This window comes from Protopterus annectens, chromosome 3.part1, assembly GCF_019279795.1.
Source record: "Protopterus annectens isolate FY-2018-M chromosome 3.part1, PAN1.0, whole genome shotgun sequence".
NCBI lineage: Eukaryota > Metazoa > Chordata > Ceratodontiformes > Protopteridae > Protopterus > Protopterus annectens.
This window is the reverse complement of record NC_056732.1, coordinates 1,495,486,198-1,495,513,158: the sequence shown is the minus strand read 5'-3', so window position 1 is coordinate 1,495,513,158 and position 26,961 is coordinate 1,495,486,198. Positions and strand designations below refer to the sequence as shown.

The 26,961-nt window shown below is 38.7% G+C and overlaps 1 protein-coding gene across 1 annotated transcript in view; it reads right to left on the bottom strand.

Moving 5' to 3' along the window:
- Positions 1-26,961, bottom strand: part of DLEC1 (DLEC1 cilia and flagella associated protein) — a 2,498,134-nt gene that overhangs the window by 909,043 nt on the left and 1,562,130 nt on the right. Inside the window, exon 27 of the mRNA XM_044067561.1 lies at positions 7,006-7,118. Coding sequence (XP_043923496.1) covers positions 7,006-7,118 — 113 coding nt within the window. The remainder of the gene's footprint in view (positions 1-7,005; positions 7,119-26,961) is intronic.

Here is a 26,961-nt window from a genome sequence, read left to right as displayed (position 1 = left end):
GAGTAACCACTGCCGCCTCTCTACAGTGTCATCCTCCCTGGTAAGATCCAACTGCAAAGCGGTCACTTTCAAAGTCACCATCTCCCCCGACCTTCCCCTAAGGTCAAACAAAAAAGCTTCTCCAAAGCTGATTACATCCTCCTGAGGGAAGGTATAAACAGCTTCACAGCCCCCTCCCTCTCTTTAAGAACTGGCACAAATGTCCAAACCTACACCAAAGTCCTATACGAGTACTTATATAGTTTTATGGAATCCGGAATACCCAAAAGGACAAAATCCTCCTCAAGGAAAAATAAACCTGTCTGGTGGATATCTGCAATAAATAAACTGTATAATAAAAGGAAAACAATTGCTGTCCAGGACCAAGAAAGAGCAGCTACCTAATTGGAAGCCATCTCTCCTTAGCCTGAACAAGCAAATAAGAGCACTAGTGAATTCCTCCAAAGCAAACTTCAAGTCCAAAATGGCCACATCTACTAAAATAAAAAATAAAAAAATCATAAGGTCTTCTTCAGATATATCCGCAGTCTCAAAGGAAGCACTCAGATCTGCTCAGAACTGGTGGTTAAGGACACCACATACACAAATGCCCCCACCCCTTGCACAAAAGACCACAGTGAAGAACTTCTCAAAAGCCGACTTCACACTTCTTAAGACTGAAGTGGTATCCTTCAAGGCCCCTGGGCCAGTGGAAACCACAACCCACACCGCTAAATCCTTTATAAATGCCTTCTATGGGCACCTTCAAGAATGCATGGATCATGCAATCCCTAATAAAACCAAGACCCATTCCCCCAAAGGCAGGCGCCCTGTCTGGTGGACCCCAGCCATTAACAAACTTTACAACAGGAGGAGGAAGCTACTACATGACAGAGCAAAATCCCTAAAAGGGAAGGCATCTCTGATCAGTACTAGCAAAAAACTACGATCACTCATAAAATCATCCAAGGCCAACTTTGAGAGAAAAATCGCAAAAGACACAAAAGACAATCACAAGGCCTTCTTTAGCTATGTTAGAAACCTAGGTGGAAACTCCCAGATATGCTCAGAGTTAGTCCAAAATGACACAAAATACACTGAACCCACAGACATTGCCAACATTCTGGCAGACAAGTTCAGTGCAAATTTCTCCGCCCCCTCCCCCCCAAAAGGAGAAATATCTATCCCAGCAGAGTGTAGCCTCCCTAACATCTCAGATGCCCAGGTGAGAGCCACCCTCTCTAAAGCTAAAAACACAGCATCAATGGGACCGGACGGTGTCCCGGGCTGCATGCTACATGAACTCCAAGAGGAACTAAACCCGCACATAAAGCTGCTGTTTAATCTTAGCCTTACTACAGGATACATACCCAAAGAGTGGCGTACAGCAAGAGTGGTCCCACTCCACAAAGGCAGTGCTTCTACGGACCCTGGAAATTACCGCCCCATAAGCTTGACGAGCCTGGTCTGCAAAGCTATGGAAAGGATCATTATGGAACTCATAAACAAAGACATTGGGGACCTACAGACATTGGATCCTACCCAATTTGGCTTTGTCAAGGGCAGATCCTGCCTTTTGAACTTGGTCGACTTTTTTGAAACAGTCACTAAGGCCATTGATGAGGGTAAGGCAGTTCACACAGCCTACCTTGACCTTGCAAAAGCCTTCGACACAATACCCCACTCGTGCATCATAGACAAACTCACCAGCTTAAATGTAAACCCATATGTCACAAGATGGGTTGCAAACTGGCTCAAGGACAGAACCCACAAGGTTAGAATTGCTGGAGCCATGTCAGACTCTAAGCCAGTCACAAGCGGTGTCCCACAGGGCTCAGTCCTGGGACCCCTGTTGTTCGGCATTTATTTTTCCGAGGTGCAAGCAAACATAGGAGGATTGTGGCTGACAAAGTTCGCAGATGACTGCAAACTGGGCGCCATAATTGATACTCCAGCGGACACAAGCATCCTTCAGAGAGGCCTCATAGAAACAGATAATTGGTGCCAGAGCCATGGCCTTAAACTGAACGCCAAAAAATGTATAGTCATACCCTTTGGGAAAAACAAGGTACCCACAAATTATCACATAGGTGGTAATCCATTAAGTACGGAAGAGGTAATCAGGGACCTAGGGACCCAAGTTGACAGTAACCTCTCATTTGACAAGCACATTGCCAAGGTGGTTAGGAAGACCTTCTATATTGCCCACCTTATCATGAAGGGATTCACATCTAGATCAAGAGAGGTCATTGTGCCCCTATACTCTTCTCTTATCAGGCCCATGATTGAGTACAATACCCCATTTGGGATGTATCTTACCCGACACCTGCAGCAGTTGGAAAGACCCCAAAAGTTCCTCACCAAGAGGATAAAGGGTCTCAAACATATGTCATATGCTGCCCGGCTGAAGAAACTCCAGCTCTATTCAGTCGCATACCGCCTACTCAGAGGTGATCTATGCCTGACGTACAAGGCCATGTCCAATCCGGAATTAATGGACATGCTCCACCTCAGAAAATCCAAATCCATCAGAGCCACAAGAGCAAGAGATTTGAACCTCAACACAGAAATAAATAGGATGTGCTGGAGGGACAGATTCATAACCCAGAGGCTCCCTACACTCTGGAACAGAATCCCAGTCCATGTTAGGCAGAGCCCCTCACTAACTCTCTTCAAGAGAAATCTTGACGAGTGGATGGGAGATCGTAGGTTTACCCCAGGGGTCATCTCTGTGTCACTACTAGACAGAGGCACAGTAAACTAAACCCTAAATGGGTGTAGTATTCTCATCCCAAGGGGTGGCGAAAGCCACACACACTCTGGCTAGGCTTATAAATGCCCTAGGGCACATAGTCTAGTACGAACCTATGAACCTATGAGATATCGCCAACCTGCTGGTAGACAGGTTCAGCAGAAACTTCACCCCCTCCCATCAGTAAATCTGGACACCCCCAGCACCTGGCCTCATCCCCTTATCTCTAGGGAGCAAGTCATCACTGCCCCTCTTAAAGGCAAAAAATACAGCCTCCATGGGATTCAATAAGATCCCAGGCTGCATCCTACATGAACTCAGGCAGGAACTTGCAGCACCATTAGGCACCCTATTCAACCAAAGTCTGAGTACCGGCTTCATCCCAGCCAAGTGGAGGACAGCCACTGTCAACCCTTTGCACAAAGGTGGAGTGTCCACCAATCCAGAAAATTATAGATTCATCAGCCTAACTAGCCTGATCTGCAAGGTCATGGAATGGATTATCGTGGACCTCATTAACAAGGACATTGGCAGCCTCCAAACACTCAATCCCACACAGTTTGGTTTTGTCAAGGGGAGGTCATGCCTGTTAAACTTGGTTGACTTCTTTGAGATAGTCACCAAAGCCATGGATGAGTGGTAAACGGTGCACACTGCCTACCTTGACCTGGCCAAAGCCTTCGATACTATTCCCCACTCAGGTATAATAGATAACTTTTTTTTTTTTTTTTTTTTTTAGAAAGAATGGAAAGAGAAAAAATTACCAGCGATAGTAACAGAGATTACTCTATAGTAAAAGAAAAGGGAATGAAAGTTACCAACAACTGTACTTTAGATTACCAAATGGTAAAAAGCGAGGTAGGGGAAGAAAACTAAATATGATAGAGGTGTGGGTAGAAATATAGAAAAAATGTATATAATTACAGAAAAGCAGAGATGAGGACAAAAAAGTAAGAAACAATAATAAACTGCCAAGGCTCAAGAGATTGGTTGGATGTGTCTGACACCACGAAGTGGCAAACAAGATCTGAGGCAATTTAGTGTAGGAGCATTATGGGTAGAGCCTAGCTCGAGAGTTTTGGGAGGCACGAGCTGCAGAAAACGTCCAAGTTGGACTGAGTGAAGATAAACAACATCAGATAAAATAATTCCACTAAAGGGGAGCCAGGAGAAAGGGTGTCTTCATCCTCTGATTTATACTCTGTTGGTGACTAGATCTGGGAAGAATAAGCCAAAGACTCCATCTCAGAATCAGAAGAATCCTCTTCTTCTGAAGATGTATCCCTCTTTCACTTTTGAGTAGTTGAAGAAGAAGAAGTAGAAAAAAATACTGAGGATGCTTTAGAGGTAGATACATAAAGTAGAGCTAGACCGTTTAAAGAAGTAAACAAACAGACAGATATTACAAATAGTGAATGCTGATGTTTCATGTTAAGTAGGAAATCTCAAATATAGAAATGGCACATAAACAGCAAGGTCAATTTAGATACTAGGTATCAGATACTTTGTGATCAAAAATATATAGCCAGGAGTCATTGAATAACAAGAGGGATACAAGTCAGGAGTATTTTAAGCTAATGTAAACTGTACAGAGTATGCAAGGGAGATATCATGAGTTGTAAGTAAAAGAGGTGGAAATGGGATTAGGAAGGGGAGTAAGTTGGAGTAGTAGAGATATAAAACTACATTAAGGTAGTATGAAAAGGGGAGATGTGGGGTGAAACAGTAGAGCAAGGAAGGGTGAAGGAAAAGAAGATGAAATAATTTAACAGGAGCAGTATTAGAGTGCAAAAGAAAGAGAGATAAGCTAGGTGTAAAGGGGAGTTAGGCATGAAGTAAGAAGGAAAATGGAGATATTTGTTTAGGGAAATATAGAGCTGGAGGTAAGGCAAGGTTTAGTGAAAGGAAAACAGATTCAGAGCATTCATCCTGGGTGAGACTAGGAATATAGCCAGAATTATTTAGGTGTTGGTTTATGATCTGCTTAAACTGTTTGATTTGGCAATTTGTTTATGGATGACAGAGGTGGAGTTCCAGAGTTTTGCAACATTACTTGAGTATAGAGAGTCCCATGCGGTGTTGTTAGATATGGTGACACTGTGGAGTCCTCTGTGTAAAGAATAGAGATAGAGGAAACTCTATAGAGTGAAGTAGTTCTCTGGTTAGTATATAAAAGTTTGTGGGATGTGAGTAATTTCATTGTAGGTTAGATAGGTAGTTCTATCCAGTCTAGAGGTTTTAATACCTTGCAGTGGTGGGATCTATGTGGAATGTTTCCTGCGAATTTTGAGATTTTGTAGCAACAGGAGTTGAGTTTGAATTTAAGGGTAGTTTGCAGATTTGTAAAAATGGAGAGTGCATAAAAATGCTGTGAGGAGGTACACTGATGATTATGGTCCTCCTAGAAGACTGAGTGAGAAAAGGTTTAACATGCTGGAGTGGAGGAGACCAAGTTTTTGGTATTTTATTTTCATGGCTATGGAGATGTGGGAAATGTGCTGGTCGTATTTTAGACAGTCTTCTATAGTGACACCAAAAGGTGTTGTTTGGGTTACCATTTCTGTACTAGTATGTTTGGCTGAGACAATTTTGAAAGATTATTTCTGTGCCAATATATGCTTAGGTGTGAAAATCATTAGTTAGGTTTTTCTCTTTCTTTTTTTAGCATATAACAGTAAGTTAGAGTTTTGAAGAAAAAGGATTTCTGAGTAATTTGAAGCACCTGTGGAAAATTTTGTGTTGCACACATAAGAGTGGTGTTGTCTGTTTATTATACAGTAATTGCCTGTTTGGTAGATGTTTGGAGATTATTTTATTTTCCTTTCAATTAACATCTTTATTGAATTATCATGTATGACATAGACAATTTTACATTTATATAAATGAAAACAAACAACGTTGACACCACTTTAGTTTCAGAGATATATCACAGACACCATCAAAACAACTGCCATTGCAAACATTATACATCAATTATAATCTATCCAGTCATTGCCAGTTAAGCATTATATGGCTCATTCAAGTCCTGCCTCTTAAACTGATGTTTGGAGGTTATTGGTGAAGATGCTAAATAACAATAGGCTAAGAACTGAACCCTATGGGACACCGACAGAGACTGTTAGGAAGGAAGACATATTTTGTTTCCATTTTACAGTTTGTACCCTGTTGGATAGGTAGCTGTGGAACCATGAAAGTGCTGACTGAGAAAGGCCTATGGAGGAGAGCTCAAAGAGCAGTTGTTGGTTGGAGACTTTGTCAAATGCCTTTGTCATATTCATAAAAAGAGAGGAGACCAGGGTACCTGCATTTCTGTTGATGATGATGGTATTAATGAAGCTAAGGAGAGCTGAGGTAGTGTTGTGATAGGAGCTAAAGCCATGTTGGGTAGCAGATAATATGTTCTGCATGGTTATGTGATCCATGAGCTGGGAGTGTGCATTTTTGGAATATTTTAAAGAGGAGTGATAGTTGGAGATACCCAAGAGATATTACCTGTGTGATTTCTTTCAGTCAGAGGGGACACAGTTTTCTGTAATACAGCATTTTATCAGTATTGAGATAGGATAGGCAATGGCATCAACAACAAGTTTAAGGAATTCTGATGGAAGATTATTGGCTGCTGGGGAGGGTGTAGTTTTTAGCTTTTGGAGATGTTTCCAAATAGCTGAGATAAAGACTGGTTAAAAAGGGAAGGAGACTTGATGGTTGCATGGAATGTGAGAGACACTAAGATTCATGTCAGGGCTATCCCTGAGTAAAGAGAAGACACACTGAGTAAAAAAGGTGTTGAACTGAGCAGGTATACATCTGAAGTGCTATAAGTCGAAGGAGATGGTGTTATGGTTTGCTGAGGGCATAAAAGATTATTCGTAACTGACCAGAAATGTCAGGGATTATATAGGTGCTTATTTCACAGACTGGTGTAATAGGCTTTTTGTCTGCTCTAATTTTTTGCTTGGATAGGTTTCTTAGGTATTCAAACTTGTTTCCCTGATTTTTGGATGTATATGGAATTAGTAACTGCAGTGCCATTCTTTGAAATATACAACATCAAACCACTGTAAGCTTGCTGCATTTTTGATGCATGTAATGCAATGCTAAGAAACATGGATCTTTTTTTAAAAGCTATTAATTCCAAGCACAAGTCTAAATATAGCATCTGGTAAACTAATACCTATCATACTAAAAGAATTAACTACTAGAACAAAATACATTACAAGCTAAGAAATAACAATTCCACTAACTATAAAATTGCAAATTAAACTACTGCATACCTAACCACAGGCCCTCTTGCTTGCTGCTTAGGAGGTCCACCCATTTGAAAATAGAGGGGACAGCCTCTTACTATCATTTTTAGGGGGATAACAGTAGGCTCAAGATCACCAACCTGAAAATGAAGACATATAATCTGATTAATAATGTCAGTAAAAGAAACAGCATATTTCTAAAAGCAATCTGTTATGACAAACTTTCCTTGTTGGAAATAAATAACGTGACCGTCCAATCCCTCACCTATGACATATATTTACTGTTTTCTTGATTTAAGTAAACCTGAATTTAGTACAGGTGCAGTTTATACAAAGTTTCATTTTAGGCACTCAGTTAAGAAAATCACTGATTTATGCCGAAATATGCAGGGTATTCCAAGTAAAGTACTTTGGAGTCATTCATAATGTATGTACTGCTTATGTGAAAGTCTTTCGGCCTTTCCTGGTTAGGGGTCACCACAGTGGATTGCTGGCCCGTAATGATTGGTAGTGGATTTTTACAGTGTCGAGTTGCCAGCCCAGTGCCCAACCTTCAAAAAAGGGACACACACACACACACACACACACACACACACACACACACACACACACACACACACACACACACACTTACCTGCATGTCTTTAACGTTCACTCAACTGTGGGGAGAACATGCAGACTCCGCACAGAAGGCACTCTAGCTGAGTATCAAACCAGAGAACCTATTGCTGTGAGGCGACAACACTAACTGCTGCACCACCGTGGCCTAATGTATGTGGGAAAAGGGGTTGTAGATGGATGGATGGATGAATACTGTATGTGTGTATTTAAAACTATCCTAGTGTTAATGCATATTGCCTACATTATAAGCATAGTGCTTATAATGTAGGCAATATGCATTAACACTAGGGTAGTTTTAAATACACACATACAGTATTCATCCATCCATCTATCCACAACCCCATTTTCCCATTTTTGCACATGAGGATGATCATCTAAAGCCAATGTTCATACCACTGTGTGTATATATGCCTGTGTGTGTGTGTGTGTGTGTGTGTGTGTGTGTGTGTGTGTGTGTGTGTGTGTGTGTGTGTGTGTGTGTGTGTGTGTGTATGTGTGTGTGTGTGTGTGTGTGTGCATCTGCACGCGCGTGCCTGTATGTGTGTGAGCATATACATATACACACACACACACACACACACACATATATATATATCTATATATATATATATATATATATATATATATATATATATATATATATATATTTGTGTGTGTTTGTATGTTTATATACACATATATAGATATATCTGTATATCTATATAGACGGTGCAGTGTTGCAGCGGATGGTGCAGTGGTGCAGCAGTAGCATCGTCGCCTCACAGCAAGAGGTTCTCTGGTTCGATTCTTGGCTGGAGTGCTTCTATGCAGAGTCTGCATGTCCTCCCTGCATTTGTGTAGGATTTCTCCAGTTTCCTCCCATGTTACAAAGATATACATCTGGAGCATTTCTCCCCGAGCCTCTGCTGAAAATTGGCTTCATTCCAAGTCAGACTTTCTCGGTAAACAAATGTTAAATATATATATATATAAATATAGAAATGCTTCACACTTAAAGCATCGGGGGAGTCTTACTCACAGTCACACATTCGGTGGCATTTGCACATATATATATATATATATATATATATATATATATATATATTTATAGAGAGAGAGAGACAGAGAGAGAAATATGCTTCACAGAAGTTTAAGCATCTGAGGGGTTTTATTCAGAAGGAAGACAGAGGGGGATCAGGATATCAATGAGGAGATTGGTGCAACCATATATGCTCCTTTTATTTATGGTGTCTCGCTGAAAGGGAAGTTACTTTACTTTTCTAGTCGATAACTAGTCTGGTGTATTTTTTCTTTGTAATGATACACAACATAAATATATAGAAACACTTTAAAAAAAACTACGTACAAATACAAAATCATAAACACAAATGACAAAAAAGAGGAAAAAAATTCATAAACATATTGGTAGGAATTCATAAAGATTACCGCAAGATGTACATGATGTCTACACCTCGAGGTTTACTTTCTGAAGTCAGAGACAGACATACCATGGCAATTTTGGATGAAAACATGTAGAACCATGGTGTGCCATTTCTGAGGCCATGCCACATACTAATGAGGCAGTCTGGGGTACAGGCACACGCCAATTGGCCATGTGTTTTGAGAACAATCTTAGGGAAGACATTTATGTAAAAATCATTCAGATGTTTAGATTGCGTCTATATTATATTGCCAACAGCTGAAAATGTCGACTCTGAACTGTTCAACACCAAAATGTCGAACTACAAAAATAGCGAACGGCTAAAACACTGATTTCTTTCTCTGAGTGTAGTGCAGTTTCGGAGTTAGAATATTTAGCTAGGGAGGGGGTGGGGGGCACAGCCACCCACATTGAGGGGGTATGGAGAGAAGCTTCCCACTTAAATATATTTGTTTATGTGTGCCGTTGGTATTTGGCCAACAGATTTCTTTCCGTTGGAAAGATATCGTTTTTTTGGCCGTTCGCTATTTTTGTAGTTCGACATTTTGGGGTCGAACAATTCAGAGCCAACATTTTCAGCTGTCGAAAATATAATATAGACCTTTTAGATGAGCCTGTCTGCTTTTTCCATGTCATGGTATTTCATAGCAAAAGAGGTAAGTGCTGGGGAGTTTAGTGGTAAGGCAGGGTTAAGGAGTGTGTGCATGACTGTATGCGAGGGGCTGCATGTTTGTGTGTCTTTGTGTGTTTGTAATTAGGAGAAGGGAAATTAGAGAGGGAGTCAGGTAGGTGTGTGTGTGTGTGTTTGTGTGCGTGTGTGTGCGTGTGTGTGTGCCTTGTAATTAGGGGAAGGGAAATTAGAGAGGGAGTCAGGTAAGTTTTTGTGTGTGTGTGTGTGTGTGTGTGTGTGTGTGTGTGTGTGTGTGTGTGAGAATGCATGATTTGATGAGTGTGCAAGTGAGATCAGTTTGGTAGGTGTGTGTGGGGGGGGTGAGGTGTCTGCCATGTTTATACACACCCCTATAATAAAGAGCAGAGCCTATAGCATTGGATGGAGCAACCACTACCAGCCAGGGAAAACTCTATACTTGTGCCTGAGTGGCACTTAAACACTACAGGGATCAGGCTGGGGGGAAATCACTAGACACTGGAGATGAATGTATACTCATGTGTGAACTGCATTTAAACACTACAGGGGTCATGGGTGAGCTGTATTTAAACATTACAGGTATCAGGGAAGTGGGGGAAACACTTAACACCAAGCATATTAAATATGGCATGCCTTAAAGGTACACAAATGAAGAAAAGATGCAGGCCACTACAAAACACACACACACATCACATATCCCATGCCTATCCTTGTTGCAAGAATGTCTATTATGTCTCCTTTTGCTGATAATTCAAGGATGATTACAGTATGTCCATAATGCCAGACATTTAGCCACACATTTCATATCCTTCAGTAAATGCATGCCAGGGCAAAAGCTATTTATGAGGTTGAGATTTATGCTTAATGTTTCCTGTCCCTCTCTCTCATACTTCCCAACCACTGAGCCAGTTTCCATTCATGAATATCTGCCCTTGTCTTCCCAGCTTGTCTGCCACACTGACAGAATGTAGGATGCCAACAGAGTGAGATTGTGCTGTGAAGCTATTTCCCAAGCTAACATGACCAGTCTACAAACATTAGTCCTCTGCATCACCACTAAACACTAGGAATCTATGTTATTAATGTGCAAATAACAAAAATAACAACAACAAAGACATAAGGGAAAAAAAGGCATCAAACCATGCACAACTGATAAAAAAAAACTCCAGCAATAGCCACGCAAAGTAAATGTAGCAGGTCTTTTTTTAATATACACAGAGGATCGTAGCCATTATGCAATGCCTACAACATGTTGAGAAGTATGAGAGAGAGGGACAGGAAACATTAGGCATACCTCTCAACCTCATAAATAGCTTTTGCTTTACCATACATTTACTGAAAGATATGAAATGTGTGACTCGAATGTTTGACCTTAAGGACTGACTGTAATCATCTGTGAATTAGCAGGACAGGGAAAAGGAGACATTATGGACATTCCTATAAGAGCCGCAGTGGTGCAGCGGTAGCGTTGTCGCCTTACAGCAAGAGGTTCTCCCGTTCGATTCTCGGTTGGAGTGCTTTCTGTATGGAGTCTGCATGTCCTCCACGTGGTCGAGTGGTGTTCGAAAGACATGCGTGAATGGGCATGCCTTCGTTGAAGGTTGGGCGTCGGGCTGGCACCTTGGCACCGTAAAAATCTACTGCCAATCATTAGTGGACCGGAGTTCCACTGTGGCGAACCCTAACCGGGAAAAGCTGAAAGAAGAACATGGACATTCTTATAGTAGGACCGGTATGGGATATGTGGTGTGTGTGTGTGTGTGTGTGTGTGTGTGTGTGTGTGTGTGTGTGTGTGTGTGTGTGTGTGTGTGTGTGTGTGTGTGTGTGTGTGTGTTTGTATGAAGAGAAGTGGCCGGGGCGTGCCTGTGCTTCTACAATACGGCTGCCACCTTTAACTACCCACTGATCTGCACTTTGCAGTAGTTCACTGTTATTCAAAGCCATGCATATTAGTTGATAATTATGTCTTTTCTCATTACAGCTAATGTGCCAATAAGTCGCAGAGTACCACATTGCATTAACAGAACATTTTTCCATGGCCATTAATGTTATGCAATAGCACATTAATGTATCCTAGGGATTATCATTCAATTATTGATTCTTCATCCCTTTTGCCACAGTCAAAGTTTAAGCTTTTTCATAATGAGAGCATATCCTATCATTTGTTATACACTAATTAATCACTTCTAGCAAACTACAATATCCATAATGCACTGAAAATCAATATATCATATCCACAGCTTTATAGGTACTTACTAGGCTATTGCTCTGTGAGGATCTTTATAAGCTTAGTTCTGCATTCACATTAATTTCTTAGCCCTTGTAACTGAAGTAAAAATAACCCAGATCCCATAAGGTTTAAGGGCACGAAACCAAGGGGTGAATTTGTTGCATTTCATCCATTCATATAGATTACGTTTCAATAGAATAAGGTAAGTACTTTGCTTAATGTGGAGAGGAAGAAAATGCCAACGAAGTGGTGGTCTCTTTGATACATATCTATCCCTCTGGCATGTTCTATTTATATTGTAGAAGAGATTAAGATCTCTTGATTGGGTGTTTAAGGAATCATTGGACTTGCGGATGTGCAGTAGAAGGTACAGTTGTATAAGCAAACGTACCATAACAGTAGATGTTCAAATGATCACTGCTGCAATAGCCTTAGCTATATGGATTATAATCCATCCTGCCAAGGATATAACAGCTGGCCAGCTTCCAAAGCTTCAGGGCACTTTCCATATGCCCAAACTGTCTGGCAGCTCGAGCTGGGCTTACTAACAGCCAAGTTTGGGAACCAAGCCCTTCAGACCTTTCCTACCAACAGAAAGTGGGGAGGTTGAGCCCTGCTAGGAAGAACAAAAAATACATAGCTACACCCCAGCATCAACAACACACTAAAAACAAAAGGGGAGGGGGAAGGGAGCAGCTACTGACACAGTGATCATTCAAACATCTAATGTTATTGTAACTGTATTTACACAACTTTACTATGTTCATCATATTGATCAGTGATGCAGTAGCCTTAGCTATATGGATAGATTACTCTAGCTTAATACTAGGTAGAAGGAAAAGAGTCCAAGGGCCCCTGGAGAATGGTTTGTGCAAAGCTCCATCTAAACCTAGAGAAGGAATTAAGCTTATACTATTTTGTAAAAGTATGTACAGAGGACCAAGCTGTAGCTTCTAGAATACTTCTAGGATTCAAGGCTTTTCAAAAGCCATATATGAAGCCGAGCTTCTGGTAGAGTGGGCATTGAGCCTATCTGGAATAGTTTTGTTGTGGTAAGTGTGATGCCCGTGCACTGCCCCAGTAATCAAGGAGCCTCAATCCTCACCACTAGCACCAGTGAGGGGCGTCCACATTGGGAAGGATAACAAATACACACACAGTAAAGTACAATTTCCCTCAAGAGCACACAGAGATCACAGTCAGTCTAGGGCTGATTTTTCCCTTTCTCTCCAGATTCCCAATAAGACTCCCCACTTGCACAGCTATAGGATAGACATCTCAGCCGAGTAGTCAAGGAAAAATCTCTAGTACCCTTTCTGTCCAACCAGTGCTTTGTGTCTCTGCCCAAGTAGCTAACACACACACACACACACACACACACACACACACACACACACACACACACACACGCACACACACACACACACACACACTCTTTGAGATTTGGTTTATATACAAACACACAGACACTTGTGGGGAAGGCTGGGACAGGTTCTCCAGCTATGCCACCTCCTGTCAGGCTATAAGGTAGTAATCACTCCCACCAACTACTCTTATCAGCTACTAAAAAGGTCCTTACCAAAGGGTGTCTAATTATTACTGTGCAATATTATTATCCAATTAGTAAGTGTGACAAACAGCAAGGCTTATTTGGAGTGGCTTTGTACAGTATCACTATATACATGCAATGTACTCTAGAGCTTAAATTATCTCTACACAAAACAGCCACAGTTGAGAAGTTTAAAAATATGTAATAATAAATAAAAACACAAGACAAATCTTCTCAGTTCAACACAGTGCTTGTCAAGAGTTCAGAAATCACAGGAAAATGCTTAAAATAATACTGTAGAATAGTCTGACATAAATATAGAAAACAGCCAGACTAAATCTGACTAAATTCCTATCTAACTAAGAACAATCACGGTTCTAAATAAACTTACACATAGAGCAAAGGCAGAGTACTGGTGAGTGATGTTCTTCAGACAAAATCCAAAATACTATCTCTTTCTCTCTGAGATCTCTTAAATTGGTAATACATCACTGCTGACTCATTTTATATTACATCATTCTTCTCTGGTTCCCAGACTAACAGAAACTCAGAGTTGTAACATTTCTTTGATCTTGCACCTGGCCAGGAAACTACAGCAATACAATACATTATATATGTAAAATCTAGAAATTAACTCTGGTCTCAAAACAATAGAAGGAATTCCTCGGTCCAGACATTATGTCTCCGAGCTTTGAGATCAAACATTTATACAATGCCTGACTTAGCAGCTTTCTTCCAGCAGAGTGCACTGTGGTTACATTTTTGAAATTCAACATTTAACACAGTTATCTTACATTTAACAGGACAAGCCTGTGGATTATATTCATATTTACAATGACATAGAATTATCTACAAAATGCTATCTAGCTATGCTGGCAGCCTTCACATATCTTCACAGTGAGTATAACAAAATATAAATAGCCTTAGACAGCCATTTGGAAATAGTATGTTTTGACACAGGCTGTCTCTTCTTTTTATCTTCACAAGAAATTAATAACTGATCCGAAGATCTGAAAGATTTAGTTTTTTTTTTTACTCTAATAATTTTTATTTTTCTAATAACAAATACTGAGATAATAAATTCTTAAAGCATAAAACTGTCAATCAAAAATTAGACAATTTTAACTACATACAGAATAAAAAATAATAAACTAAAAAATTAACTTTGAATAATACATTCCTAAATGAATAGATAACTAATATAAACAGCTTGGAGATTCCACTAAAAGAGAGTAAGAGTCCATTTGTAAAGTATCAATAAGAGATATAACTTTCTTCCAAGGATTGTTGACAAAAGGTTTGGTATAAATCCTGTATTCAGAAAGATTTATTTCTGTCAAGGTAGCATTCAAGTTATCTGTGGACATCCAAGGTAATTGGAGTATCCTTTATCCCTCATTTTTGGGTTCAGGAAAGAAAATGGGAAGATGGATAGTCTGGCTTAAAGTAACTTGAATACAACTTTAGGCATAAAAGAAGGATTAGCTTTCAAAGAAAGCATTTTTTCTGTGAAAATGAGAATGGGTTGACTCGCCATAAGAACTTGCAGCTCAGATGCCCTTCTTGCAGAGGTCAGAGGAATAAATAAATGTGTTTGCCATGTTAAGAACCTTAAGTCAGACAGACTAGCTGACTCAAATGGAGCAAGGGCTAGCTTCTCTGACATAAAATTAAGATCCCAGGGAGGGGGCACTAGTTTTCTTGGAGACCTCATATGCAAAACCCCTTTTAAAACCATTTTGACATAAAGATGGATTGAAAGAGGAGGATTCATGGGCAGACATGCTGAAACTGCTGAGTAATGATCCTTGGCAATGGGGTAAGAGAGGCCATAGTATAGTAACTCACACAAATATTGTAAAACCAGAGAACATCCTGCCACAAATGGGTGCTGGTTATGTTGTTGGTACCAACTATAAAACCTTTTCCATTTGTTAATACATGATTTTCCTGTAGCAATTTTCTTGCTTCTATTAGTATCTGTTGCACATCCTCAGAAATCAGGTGCCTAAAGGGAATTAAGACCCAAACATTTAGGTAGTCACTTGAAATTGATTGGTGTCAGGGTGTATGCTCTTACATGAGTAGATACAGACTGTGAGGAAGCTTGTGGTAACTACCCTTAGTAATTTCCAAAAGAAGGGAGAACCACTGTTGCCTGGGCCAGAAGGGGAGTTACCACAATTATTTTGGTTCATTCTTTTGGAATTTTCAGAACTACCTTGGATATTAGTACAAAGTGTGGAAAAGCATACAGGAACATTCTGGTCCAAAGAAAGGAAAAGGCATCTGTTTTTTGTGCCTTCTTGCATGAAGTCCCAGAGCAGAATCTTGCCAGCTGATTGTTCAGAGAGGAGGCAAAGAATGCTACTTTGGAAACATCCGACAGACTGATCAAATCTTGGAAGAACCCAATCCAGTTAACATTTGTGAGGGTCTGCCCTTGTCCTGCTCAGCTTGTTTTTCACACATTTTTGCTCTGATGGAAAGTAGGATGCCAACAGAGTAAGATTGTGCTGTGAAGCTATTTCCCAAGCTAACATAGCTAGTTTACCAGAGGGGGTACAAACTACTACCCCTTGCTTCTTGAGGTACCACACAACTGTGTATACTGTCTGTATTCAAGAGGTCCCAGGGGACCAAAGATAATTCATAGTACCATAATCAGGATAAGAATCTCTTTTATGTTTATTTGCTTGTATATGTCCTTGTTATCCCACACATCTTGCACTTTTATCCCTCCTGAAATTGCACCCCAAGCAACGTATAAAGTAGGTGACTGACTGGTTTGGGACAGGGAAGGAGAAGGGGAGACCTGGATTTAGGGATATCAGTTGTCTACATGAAGTTATTTCCCTTCTGACAATCCCCAGCACTGAGATATATAAATTGGTGTTGGTAATGGGACCAAACAGACTTCAGATACCATTGTATCTTTTTCATGTGGAGTCTTGTCAATGGTATCAGGAGAATCATAAACGCCATAAGACCCCAAATCCTGAGGTATTCCCTCACAGTGACTGAAGTCTGACGGAAAACTCTAGAAATAGATCTAAATATAAATCCAAGAAAAACTCTGAATCCTCGTGGCTGAAGGTTGGTTAAAATATACCAGTACAATGTCCAAAAAATAAAACTAAAAACAAGGCAGTAAAAACACAGCTACTTTAATAAATGATGAAGCTTTCATGGGGTTACTACTTCTTCAGACCATGCGAGAGTGAACAGAACTGAGTTTAAATAAGACAATCAATAAAATATCATTAATAGTAATTAAAACACTAATTAAAACATCGCATACCCACTTCTCTTTGAGGACAGGTTTTAAAGAGACAGTAGTGTTTAAACCTGGTTCCTTCTGTGGCTGCAGGGGTAAAATCTACTTTAATTCAATGTTTTCTATTCTATTATTCACATCAGCACCTCTATTATCAGACTCAACCAATTTTAAAACTCTAAAACAGAATCTATAGTGTCCTATACTTAGATAGTGACAAGCTAATGCATTCTTTTTTAACTTCTTATGGATACCCCAGCATGTTCCAAAATCCGATTCTTAAGTTGTCTTGTGGTTTTACCGACATAAAAACAACTACAACAGGTAGCTAAATAACCTAAAGAAGTGTTCCTATAGTCAGCATAAAAATGAGGTAGAAATTCATGTCCTGTTACAGGATGTATAAAGTGCTTAGTCTCACTTATAAACTCACAAGGTTTACAATTATGGCATGGGTATGTGCCCATTTTTATATAAGAACATTTATTCATAGATGGTTTGCCAGAAGGTCCATAGCAGAGACGTCTTTTCAAAGAAAGATGGATTCTAAAAATAAAATTAGGCTTATCACCAACTACTTCTCTAACCTTGTCATCTGCTAGAAGAATGGGACAGTTTTTCTTTATAATATCACAAAATTGGTGAATGTTACTAGTACAAGTGAACAAAAAGGGTATGTCATATTAAACGTCTATCACTAGGTATATCTACTTTCCTGTTTGCTGCAAAATAAGGTGCTGCTGTCTTTCCTCACACCCCAAATATCATTAAGTGAATTATGGACAGCTGACCTTGAATAGCCCCTTTGAATAAAATCATCACATAAAGAGGCCAGAGTGGCTTCAAATCTGGAATCATCAGTAGAGTCTAGAAATTCTCATAGACTGTCCTTTAAAATGTTAGAGTATATGTAATGTGGGTGTATGCTAGTACGATGCAGCAATCCATTTTTCCAGCATGGTTGAGTATCCAGGCCTCCAGCAGCATCCTTACTAATAGCAACATCTATAAAATCTATGGAATCAGCTGAAAAATTCAACATAAACCTTAAAAATAATGTTTATATCTACAATATTAAATATTATACTAGATTTGTGAAATATATCTTTCTTTTGTGAGAGGGTACTACAATTTTCTTGACACAGTTTGCAGCATATATAGAAACCACCGCCACTTTTTAAGGTTTATGCAGTTGTGAAGGGCCATTTTGTGAGGGGTGGCAAAAATGATTACCAGAGACATACATTTTATTGAGGAATGTAATTTCCTAAAACGTATGTTTGAAAAAAGAGGTTACTCCACATCTTTGATAAATAATTTAATGGATGAAGTAATTAATAAAAGAGACAATAATTACTTTGTACCTATATTGTTAAAGAAAAACAATACCATGGGGGCTATTGTAGATATCACACTAGTTCCAGGAACCATGGCAATTACATATACAGGAATTCCTTGATTACCTCATTTAATCTAGAAAGCAACATCAATAAATTGGTTCTGGAAAAGAACTGGACAATAAAAAAGAAGATACAGCAGTGAATAAAAATAGGTGAAAACCTATTATTGCATATAGGAAAGGCAGTAGCTTAAAAAACATATTAGAAAGACAGACAATGTCCTATTGTAAGCATATAAAAATATGTGGACATTTTGAGATAAAGGGACGGACATTTTGTCCACAAGAGAAATTCAATTATTCAAGTAAGGGGGTAATCTATGCAGCACTTTATCAATCATGCCCAGGCTTTTATATTGGAGAAATGGAGTGTATGTTCAAGGAACGTATATATGAGCATACTTATAAGCTCAGAAAACGAAAAAACACTAACACATTGTATAAACATATTCAAAGTCATCCTGGGCATGAATTCAAATTTCTAATCTTGGAGAAAGTTGCACATAACATCAGAGGGAGAAAAGAGAATTGTATTGGCAGTTATATTTAAATGAAAACAGTTGACCGGGTCTAAATGAACATAATTTTATTACCTGCTCTTGAAATTAAAAGCACTGTCAGATACAATACTCATAGGGCCATTTTAATAAACATAAAACAATGTTTTATTTTTAAATTATTATCATTATTTTATTGAGAATAAAGTATATATTAATTGTACAACGTGATAAAATGATTCTTATGGCTGATTTTATATATCAGATTTTTTTATTCTATATTTTTTGCATTTTAGGTATTGTCACTTTAAATGTTTATCAGAAGCACACTTTCTGAATCAAGTGTACCAAGGAGGGCTGTTTAAATCTCAGTATCAGTACTGATGAAGTCCTATAGGTTACAGGACAAAAGAGCTTATCTCGATTAAAGAATTTTTTACAGCAGCATCCAAGTGGGCTTGGCATTCTTTCTGTGTTAACTTTTCTCATATAAGATGTGCTGGAGACCCTGAATTTTCTTAGTTAGAAATCTCTGAGGTCTCTCAAGTTGCTGCAGGTGTCTGGTATGGTACATACAAAAGGGAGGATTATATTCAATAATAGCCCCAATGAGGGATGGGTACAGGAGAGTTATAACCTCTTTTGTTCTTGAGGCAATGTCTTTGCTGATCAGGGGAGTGACATAGAATGTCTTTATCACCACAGCAGTCACATGTTGGTTGAAGTTGAGGTCACAGTCAACTTGTGTTCCTAGGTCTCTCACTACTGAATTGGTACTTAGGGTATTATTGTTTCATTTATAATCATCAGGGACATTGTTTTTACTGAAGGGAATGATGATGATTTTTTTAGCATTTAGTTTAAGACCATAGCTTTGGCACCAGTCATGGGTCTGTGTAAGCCCCTTTTGAAGAATGCTGACATGACGAGGGGATTCAATGATAGCAACTAATTTGCAATCATCCACAAACTTGGTTAGCCACAACTCCTCCATTCTAGCCTGGACTTCTGAGAAGTATATGCCAAACAAGAGGGGGCCCAGCACTGACCCTTGTGACTGGTGACAGGTCTGCTGATAGAGGTGAAGTCTCCCACTTTGACTGAGTGTTGTCAATCTTTGAGCCAGTTTGCAACTCAACTGACAACAAAGGAGTTGATATTCCACTCGGTTAGTTTGTCAATGATACCCAAATGTGGGATTGTGTCGAAGGCCTTGGCCAAGTCAAGATAGGCTGTCTGCACAGCTTTGCCTTCATCTATGGCTCTTGTCACATTCTTGAAGAGGTCCACCAGGTCTAGCAGGCAAAACCTACCCTTGACAAAACCAAACTGGAATGGCGCTAGGGTTTGGAGGTCACCTATATCCTTATTTATGAGGTCCATGATGATTCGCTCCATTCCCTTACAGATGAGGCTGGTTAAATTTATGGGTCTATAGTTACCCAGGTCTGTTGCCAAGCCGTCCTTGTGGAGGTTGATAACAGTCACTGTTTTCAATTCAGTGGGGACAAAGCCAGCACTCAGGCTGTGGTTGAATAGGGTGCCTAGTGAAGTAGCTAACTCTTATTTTAGAACATTAAGAATGCAGCCCGGAATGCTATCTGGTCCCATGGAAACTGTGTTCTTAGTCTTGGAGACAGTATTAATGAATTGCTCTTTGGAGATGCAGGGAGGAGGAGATGCTGAAGACATGGATTGTGGTATGCTTGGGGGGATAGGGGGGTGAAATTTTTTCCAAACCTGCCTCCTAGCAGGTTTGCAATTTTCAAAGGGTCATTGTATGTGATACCATCCACAATTAGTTCAGCACACATTTGAGTCCTACATTTTAGGTTGTGGAGGTAGCTGAAGAAAGCCTTATGGTTATCCTTGGCTACTGTTGCTAAACTTTTCTCATATTTGCTCTTTGAGGATTTTACGAGTTGTTTTATGGGCGTGTTTAGGCCGGGGAAGGTGCTCTTCCAGTTGTGGGTTCTCACTTTTGTATTTTTAGACAGTAGCTTCTTTCACTTATTGTATAATCTACTGATAACAAACTAAGTAAATTAACTGACTTCTAGAAAATGTAAAAACAAAAAGACATGCTTAAAAGAGACATGTTTTATTCCACAAACTAGCGTTTTCATTTAAACACAATTTATGAACTTCTTCAGCCATATTTTCTTCAAAAACACCTCCATTTATACATTAAAATCACATGATCACAAATTGTCACATGACAAGAATTAAGCAACAGTATTCAAAAATAATAACAACACAAAGCACTTTTTAAGAATGTATAATATAATACACATCAATCTACTAATGCAATAATAAAAATTATAAAATATACATCAAAATAATCTATCTAATTAAACTTTTTAGTTTGAGTAGACAGGGTATAGAGCAGCAATCATTCAGACCTGGATGACAATAGGCATTTAAAGCTATCTGCCACCATAATTCTTGTCTCTTTAACAGTAAGCCTATTGGACCTCATCTTAATCTTATTTTAACTTGTTCAATAACCCTAAAGTTAAAGGAATGGTTTGGATTTGCTATAACATGTTTCGCTAAGGCATTATTGTAAATTTATTGATATTGGATGGGACTATACAGTTAGGGATAGGAAATTTACCACATCTAATAAGTTTGACTGTAATACTAAAACAGTAGTTTATTTAGCAAAATGTCAGAAATGTTCGAGTTTCTATATAGGGAAGACCAAACATAGGTTACGGGAGCGAATATACGAACATCTTTATGGTATAAATAAAGCTAAGGAGACAAATGCCTTAGTGAAACATGTTATAGCAAATCCAAACCATTCCTTTAACTTTAGGGTTATTGAACAAGTTAAAATAGGATTAAGAGGAGGTCCAATAATGAAAGTGCTAACTTGTTAATTAAAACGTGTCTCTTTTAAGCATGTTGTATAATCTACTGATGTTAGACGTCTACCAGGCTAGTTTGTTTTTTCTTGAGGATCTTGTTTTAATCCTATAAGACACAGCTGTGTCTATACATTTCTGTAGATGTTTATACAGGGCATCAGTGTAATACCTTAGTAGAGCCGTCAATGCCATCTGTGGAAACTGGGGCTTGGAAGTCAGTTATACCATCCCTTAGGAGGGTATAGTAAGCTTTGGTAAAGTTTTTTAGCCTGGCTTCTCCCTTGGGGAGTTCTGGTGCTGTTGCTACTTTTCCTTACAAATTAGTTATAAAATGAAAAAGTACTTTCTTGCAATAGTGGATACATGGTAATTGATAGACATTTTATTCTCTGCTTAAGTTCCAATGTCCCTATCTACCAGATCGATTTTCAGGGGTGTGTTATCAATGACATAGTTACAGGGCATGTCATGCTTGTCAAAGAAGACTATGTTACACTTTTTGGCATTTAGTTAGTATCAAACTCCTTTGTGAGGTACAGATGTGCAGTGTGTACCAATTTTTCCTCAGCTAGTGCTTCAGTAACCTTTTCAAAAAGTTGATTAGGTTAAATGGGCAGCATCTGCCCTTGACTTAACCAAATTGGCTTATGTCAAGAGTTTGTAGATTACCTACATTGTCTTAATCCTTTCCTCCTATAACTGTCAAATCACATCACTACAACTGACCCACTGCCTCCTAATATTTTGTATCCTAATTTACAACAAAGATAAAACGCAAGTTAAATAAGACGCCCCTAAGTCAGATTATTTTACTATTTCTCCTCACTCTACTAGCCTTTATCACCAGTTATCAAATCCACCTCCTTCAAATACTTAGGACTTCAACCAATCCTCACAAAGAATATCAATGTCTACGCAGCCTGTCTTTTTCCATAACACTTTATCTCTACAAACAAGCCACGTCTGATTTATTTTTCTATAAAAATCTTAAAACTAAGTATCCAAATTTGCGATCAAATATCAAACCAAGACCAAAATATAACTGGCCACACTCTTCCCTCTGAAAAATATCCATTAAAAAAATTAGCAGAGATATCCACCCCAACCGTGGTTCCACTGCTCATAAAACCATCACTTCCAAACTCAAAATAAACTAGTCAACTAATACATCTCAGCAAAAAAAAAAAACAGAATCCAAACTCACCTTACTAAATATGAACCTAAGAAGTATGTGCAATAAAATCCATGACATACATGCCTACCTTGCCACATACACTCCTGATGTAATCATAGCTACTGAAACCTGGTTAAAAAAGAAATAAAGGTATACTCAGGCATGACAGACAAAACAAGAGTGCAGGTGGTGTAGCAATCATCTATAAAAATTCCCTAACCATCACCTTACTTCCACAGGAAATACCCAAATTTAACAATGTTGAACTATTAATGACACTTCTAAAATCAACAATAGGAAAACTGTATGTTTAACAACAATTTATATAGCACCAGGGGAGTGATGTTGATACTGCTAAAAGCATCCTGTATTGGATATCTCAACAAGTTACCCATGAAACTAATACATGGAGACTTTAATATAGACTGGCAACTCATAAACTCCACTACCCCCACTGAATTCATAAACTTATACAACTTCAGACAAATAATAATCACAGCTACTAGAATCAATAAAACTTCAGGGCGACACTCAACATTAGATTGGATTCTTACAAACAAACCAGACAAAGTGACAAAAGTAGGCTGCCTCTCAGATAGCATAAGTGACTGCATACCGACATATGCTATTGTAACTCACCATAACCTAGATAAATATATTATCTATAATCAAATACGAAATATAACCAATTTCAGCAAAGATATTTTTAATGAAATACTAAAAAATATAACTGGAATGTACTTAAAATAATGATGCTAGATACTGCTGTAGAATACGTTAATAATGTATTCTTACAGACCTTAAATAATCTAGCACCAGTACGTAATAAAAGAGTAAAGTCCAACCCCACACCATGGCTGACAAAGGAAACAAAAAAAATCATAATAAAAACGGATAAAGCCTGGAAGTTTGGTATAAAAATAGAACTCAACATGCCCACCAGCAATTTAGTAATCTTAGAAACCTTGCAAATCTCCATGTCAAACAGGATAAACAAACATACTATACCAACCTACAAAACAAACATATAAACAACCCAAAACATTTTGGTCATCAGTAAATAAACTACTCCACCCTGGCAAGACCACTAGTTCCTCTCTAAAAACAGACAATATGACAGACTCTATCCCCACACAGTTTAACTCCTACTTTATGCAGTCAATATTATCTCTCTTACACACGTCTGCCCACCTTACTCTACCCCTGTTCAATCAAAACCACCCACAGCTCTTCAATTTTAGTCCAGTATCTACCTTACTTGTAAGGAAGTTGTTCCTTAAACTGAAAACTACTTCTCTAGCTGTAGAACAACTACCCATCAGACTATTAAAATGGGTGCAGATGTCATGGTCTTCCGTGTGTCCATACTAATTAATAGGTCCACAGCAGAAAGATACGTCCTATCACTGTAGAAAAAAATTGACTTCATACCACTGCACAAAGGCAGCACATCTACAGTGTTTAATAACTACAGACTGATAGCGATTCTCTCCTCCCTCTACAAAATATTAGAGAAATGCATTCATATGCAGCTGATGCAATACCTAATCTCAGATAACCTGGTCTCAGAAACACAACATGGTTTTAGGCCCAAGCACAGCACAACTAATGCTCTACTACATCTTACGAATATAATAAACTGATATAGATATGACTGCTTGTGTCCACCATGTTCTTAGACTTGTCAAAGGCATTTGATACTGTCTCGCACCAGCAACTGCTCATTCGATTCTCCTCAACAGGACTTTCACAGTTCTCCTTCTGGTTTCCTAGTTACCTATCTGGAAGGCAACAAGCCATTAAATGGCAACAAACCTACTCATACTTTCAACCATTTACTACAGGTGTCCCTCAGGGCTCTATCCTGGGTCCTCTACTATGTAATATATTTAAGAGCACCTCATTGGCCCTCTTCAAAAGGAACCTTGATGATTGGATGGGAGATAGGAAATTCACCCCGGGGATCATGTCAGTCGCCCTGCTAGACAGGGGCCCAGAGAAGTAAATATTGTGGGAAAAAATTTCCAGGGAATTGTTATGGCTAGGCTTGCATAGGCCTTAGGTCTGATAGCCTAGTACCAACCTATGAATCTATGAACCTATTAATGACTTCAACACCTCTACTTACCATGCTAGTTTAGTTCAGTATGCAAATGACTCAACATTAATATGTGCGGCCTCTACAACAAATAAGCTCCAAGAAATTACCCCCAAATCTTTCGCCTCTGTAGAAACCTGGCTCAAAAAATTAAACCTCCTACTCAATCCAAAGAAAACTAAGTTGATGCTTTTCACCTGAAAAAAATGCCAAAATCAAAAGTAATCTTCTACTATAAAGTCAGCAAATAATACTGTCATTGAAACTGCATCTCACAGTAAACTTCTAGGCATTATAATAGATGACAATTTCAAATATGACCACCAACTACTGCACACCATTAAGTCTACAAACCAGAAACTAGGTTCCTTTTACAGGATCAATGGATTCCTTACAGATACTGCAAAAAAAACTCTAGTCACCACCTTCTTACTGCCGACTCTCTTATATGCTGCTCGTATCCTAACCAACATAAGCAATACTCAAAGAAAGAAACTTGCCTTCTGCTACAATAAAATAGCTAAATTTGCCAACAGTCTACCTCTTAGGACCCACATTGTCTTAGCTTAAAGCAATTAAACAGGCTTGAACTGCACAACTGTCTAACATATTCATAACTGTCTACAGCACACAAACTCATTCAAGAAATTGCCCTGCACTACAAAACTTATTACTACCCTGCTGTGCAAGGGACCACCGTTCTAGTAACACATTCTTATTTCTGACAAATAAGTGAAATAATGTTGCAGGAGACTCGCTCTACTCCCAATGTGTTGCTAAGCTCTGGAATAGTATCCCCATGCAAATAAAACTCTCCGACAAACTCAGTATTAAACCTCTGCTTAAACAACTTTTTAAACCAATCCTGGTCCTGTACATGGTTATCACAATCACAGAGTTAAAACTTTTTTACTGTACAATACTATTCAAATACTCTCCTTAAACATAATATTCTCAGCCTTTTACTGAAATGACAAAACAAGTTTTATATATAATTGCTGCCTGTACAATCCACTAAGTTGTACATGTGCATTCTCTTTATTAACTTCCACCTTTGTAAAATATTAAAATGTATATGTATAAATGTAACTATTGTTTGTGTACAAAATGTAAATGAAATGTAACTACTGTTTGTGTATAAATGTAAATGGAAATATAACTATTCTGTATTTGACTGGAACTTAGTATAATGCAATGTAAATAAATGGAAATTTTCTTCCTGGGCCTCTGCTGAAAATGAATATTACCCAGTCAGACTTTCCAGGTAAACAAAGATAAATTAATAAATCAATCACAATCAATCAATCAATCAATCAATAAATACCTATGTCCTTATTTATCATTTCCATAACAATTTTCTTCATAGCCTTACAGATGAGGCTGGTCCGATTTGTGGGTCTATAATTTTCAAGCTCTGTTAACACCCCACGTTTGTGCAGGGAGATGACTGTTGTCCTCCATTCATCTGGCACAAAGCTTGCTTGAAGGCAGATACTGAATAGCCTCTGTAAGATGTTTAACAGGTCCTGTTTCAGACCAACCAGTAGGAAGCCTGGTATGTTATCTGGCTCAATAGGATCAGTGTTCTTGGCCTTGAAAAGTGCATTGAGGACTTGTTCCTGGGAGATTTGAAGGGGTGGGACAGATGTGAGTATGAGATCTGGGAATGTACGAGAAAATGGGTGGTGAAATTAGAACTAAATTTAGCTGCTAATAGACTGGCTATGGCCACAAGGTCTAAGTATGTCATATCATTTACTGTTAGCTCTGTGCAGTGCTGGGCATTTGTTCTGTGGTTTCTAACATAGTTAAATAAGGCTTTGCGGTTATATTTTGCCTGGGTGGCTATTTTTACCTCATATCTAGGTTTTGGTTGATTTAATCAGGGCTCAGAATTGCTTGTTAAATGTAGCAAGAGCATTTTTGACATCATGAGAGTCACCATTAACACTGTGTGCAATGATTATTTTTATTTTATTGTACAGTCTGTTTATACATGGATTCCACCATCAGGATTAATTTTACATTTGGTATCTATAGGTTCATAGGTTCACACTAGGCTATCTGCCCTAGGGCATTTATAAGCCTAGCCAGAGTGTGTATGGCTTTCGCCACCCATTTTAAATTAATTTTGCTATGCCCTTTTTCAATGTTAGTATACTGTGCCTCTGTCTAACAGTGACACAGAAGTGATAC